Source organism: Myotis brandtii, unplaced genomic scaffold, assembly GCF_000412655.1.
Source record: "Myotis brandtii unplaced genomic scaffold, ASM41265v1 scaffold842, whole genome shotgun sequence".
Lineage (NCBI taxonomy): Eukaryota > Metazoa > Chordata > Mammalia > Chiroptera > Vespertilionidae > Myotis > Myotis brandtii.
The window spans coordinates 78,798-82,795 of NW_005371421.1; the positions used below are offsets into that span (position 1 = coordinate 78,798).

At 40.2% G+C, this 3,998-nt stretch overlaps 1 protein-coding gene across 2 annotated transcripts in view; it reads left to right on the forward strand.

Annotated features, from left to right (window-relative positions):
* Window positions 1–3,998, forward strand: part of GCC2 (GRIP and coiled-coil domain containing 2) — a 101,792-nt gene that overhangs the window by 46,023 nt on the left and 51,771 nt on the right. For both annotated transcript variants that reach the window (XM_014532101.1, XM_005884654.2), the window contains exons 10-12: window positions 433–552; window positions 2,024–2,188; window positions 3,464–3,568. In XM_014532101.1, coding sequence (XP_014387587.1) covers window positions 433–552; window positions 2,024–2,188; window positions 3,464–3,568 — 390 coding nt within the window. The remainder of the gene's footprint in view (window positions 1–432; window positions 553–2,023; window positions 2,189–3,463; window positions 3,569–3,998) is intronic.

A 3,998-nucleotide genomic window follows, 5' to 3' on the forward strand; every position in this document is an offset into this window, starting at 1 on the left:
GATCAGGCAGGCAGGCAGGCAAGTGAGCAGTTAGGAGCCAGCGGTCCTGGATTGTGAGGGGGATGTCCGACTGCCGGTTTAGGCCCAGCAGTCGGACATCCCCCGAGGGGTCCCAGATTGGAGAGGGTGCAGGCCAGGCTGAGGGACAACCCCCCGCCCCCCTGTGCACAAATTTTGTGCACCGGGCCACTAGTATAAAATAAAATCCTCTTCCCCTTCAATAGATTCCCCTCATACTTAAAATAATCTGAATTATGATAATCTTATTATATAATGCCAATTAGGTATTCTGTCAAATGTTGAATTTAGGTAAATATTTAAGCTTCCAGAATGGACTCATAAACCTTATATAAAGATGGCTTGATGTTATAGTCTGACTGGTTGAGTGTATAATAATATCCTAAAATTAAATTATTTTGTCTTTTATTAAAGAATCTTTTACTGGAATATGATAAGCAATCAGAGCACTTGGATATAGAAAAAGAACGTGCTAATAATTTTGAGCATCAAGTAGAAGATCTTACAAGACAATTAAGGAATTCAACTTTTCAGGTAACTTTAAATTGAGAAAATGCATACATGAAAATTATAATAAGTATATTTCATTTTCAGTATATTTGCATAAAATAAAATTAATACATAGGCAGAAACTTAATTTCATTTTCTTTTCCCACTGTTGGGAAAAAAACTAGCAACTATCCTATCTTACTTATTGCTCTAATCCAAGCATGTCAAACTCGTGGCCCACAACGAATATTTTTGCGGTCCAGCCAATATAATGGTATGTAAGAAATGTTTAAATAAAAATTTTTAACTTAATTTTTACAATATCCTCTTATACATAATTATTAATAATGAACTACAATGTTCCCTAATGACTGATTACTATAATCGTGTTGCATTCATTTCCCTTACGCACAGGCACACCATTTCTCTCCACTAATACTAGCAGCGAATATTTTAGCAGCCAACTGCCATGTCATTAGTCTTGGACTGACTAGTTTGGTGTGCAAAACAGGAAATATTTTGCTTTCAGAGAACAAGAAAAATAGGTTTATCTGCCTTACACTTATTAATTTGTGCAGTTATTCAGTGTTTGCTAAGTTAATGTTCAAGAAAAAATATTCTTATTAAAATATTCTATTTCAGCCCTTTGTATTCAGCATGTCTTTATTGAAATAAACCTACGTTTCTATGAAAATTGAAGCTTTTTTTTTTTGTGGCCCACATAAACTTAAACCTTGTTTATTTGGCCCCTGTTAGTCTTTGAGTTTGACATGCTTGCTCTAATCTCAGTTCCCTTAGGGATTTCTTGGTTTTGTTTCATTTTTGCCATTTTATCTGCCAGTGTTCCTAGTCTTTTATACTGTTTGCCAAATTAATATCAACAATTATAGTGTTTAAAACTTATCCTCAAGTTAACATTGTCATTCTTTGAAACTGATTTTGAAATCTTCATTTTTTAATACTATGCCAACATTCTTGTTAATATACCATTTTTATTTTTATTATTTTTTTAAATATATTTTATTGATTTTTTACAGAGAGGAAGGGAGAGAGATAGAGAGTTAGAAACATTGATCAGCTGCCTCCTGCACATCTCCCACTGGGGATGTGCCCGCAACCCAGGTACATTGCCCTTGACCGGAATCAAACCTGGGACCTTTCAGTCCGCAGGCCGACGCTCTATCTGCTGAGCCAAACCGGTTTCGGCAATATACCATTTTTAAAAAAAACATATTTTATTGATTTTTTACAGAGAGGAAGGGAGAGGGATAGAGAGTTAGAAACATCCATGAGAGAGAAACATCGATCAGCTGCCTCCTGCACACCTCCTACTGGGGATGTGCCCGCAACCAAGGTACATGCCCTTGACCGGAATCGAACCTGGGACTCTTCAGTCCATAGGCTGACGCTCTAGCCACTGAGCCAAACTGGTCAGGGCGTTAATATACCATTTTATTCTTTCATTCCTGTATATATTTTGTGTGTGTTTACAGTAATGAGTAATTTCTCATTCTAGTGTGAAAAATTAAATTCTGACAATGATGATCTCCTGGCTCATGTTGAAACACTACAGTCTAATGTCAAGTTATTGGAAGTACAGATTTTAGAAGTCCAAAAAGCCAAAGCAATGGTAGACAAAGAGTTGGAAGATGAGAAACTTAAGAAAGAGCAGAAGATAAAGGTAAAAATAGTCCTGTGGGATTAATTCATGTTATACATTGATGTTTTTATCAAAGTATTATTTACAAGACTAGAGGCCCAGTACACGAATTTCGTGCATGGGTAGGGTCCCTAGTGGCTGCCGGCTGCCAGCCAGGGCCTCCCTTCCCACAGCTGCCTGCCACCGCTACCAGCCGGGTCCTTCCTTCCTCCGGCTGTCAGCCAGGGCCTCCCTTCACACCTGCCTTGGCCTGGCACAACCCGCTCACCTGCTCCACCACCCCACCGTGGTCCTGCTCTCATTGGGGCCCATTGGGGCCAGCAGCACCTCCACTGCTTCTCACAGCCAGCACAGTGTCACCGACGCCCACCATGTTCCGCACCACCCCCTGGTGGTCAGCGCACGTCTAACTCCCGGTTGGTCAAACTCCTGCCCATAGGGACAATTTACATATTAACCTTTTATTATATAGGATGGAAAGATTGTCCTGGCCAGTTTGGTTCAGTGGTTAGAGTGCTGGCCCATGGACCAAAGCGTCGTGGGTTCAATTCCCAGTCAAGGGCACAGTACCTCGGTTTCAGGTTCAATCCCAGTCCTGGTCAGGACGCAACCAATCCATGTGTCTCTCTTTCCCCCCACCCCACCTCTATTCCCCTCCTCCTGTTTCACTCTCTAAAAAAAAAAAAACAATTGAAAAAATATCCTCAGGTAAGGATTAATAACAACAAAAAAGATGGAAAGATTGCTGAATAGCATTTGTTAATACAGCAAAATTCATTAATTCCTTAATGTATGCTAACTATGAATTTGAGAATCCAAGTTATGACTTTTGAGTGTACAGTAGGTCCTCAGGTTATGTTGGAGATCCGTTCCTACGGTGCGAGGTAACGTGATTTTCGCCATAAGTCGGAACCCACCTACATAAACACCTACGTCACTCACATGGAGCACATACACAGCAGTAATGAAGTGAAACAGTAAAAATAATTTAAAAGAAAGATAACAATTCCTGACCTTTGTGGTAAAAAATAATAAACATAAAGCACATATGTACATATGTCAAAATGAAGGAACTTTTTTTTTTATAAATACTGTAAATGGGAGATGGCGACATAACCACGAAACAACATACATCGAGTCTGAAGTAACCCAAGGACTGCCTGTATATTTTTTAAATATTGAAAGATTTCAAACACTTTGTATTTTATTATGTCAGATTTATAGTTCCTTACAAATACCTTTTTAATGTTGGTTGGCTTGGGGTGGGGGTTGGGGGTTTTTAATTTTTAATTTTAGGAGCATGCCAGTTCTGTAAATGAACTTGAAGAACTTCAGCTACAACTTCAAAAGGAAAAGAAACAGCTACAGAAAACCATGCAAGAATTAGAACTGGTTAAAAAGGTAAAATAAAACATCAGACTCATAACTGATGTCAGTAATTATCTTTGTTAAACTATTCTATAAACATTGAAAAGAAATCTTTCAAAAACATGGTTACTTGCTGTACTAAAATAATCCTATCTAATAATAGACAAACATGGTAATTGACTGTACCTTTGCTACGCCTCCCATTGGCTAATCAGCGTGATATGCAAATTAGCTGCCAACAAAGATGGTGGCTAATTTGCATACTGCAGGCAGGGCGGGACACCGGGAGCCGCCATCCAGGCCCCCGTGTGCGATCCCAGGGGCCGCCGGAAAGCCAGGCCGCAGGCAAGGCGGCACCCCGGGACCCAGGAGCCTCCTTGCCTGCGGCCCATGATTGTGATCGTGATAGGAAGACTCGGCGGATGGCAAGACGGCTCCTCGGGACCCATGAGCCTCCTTGCCT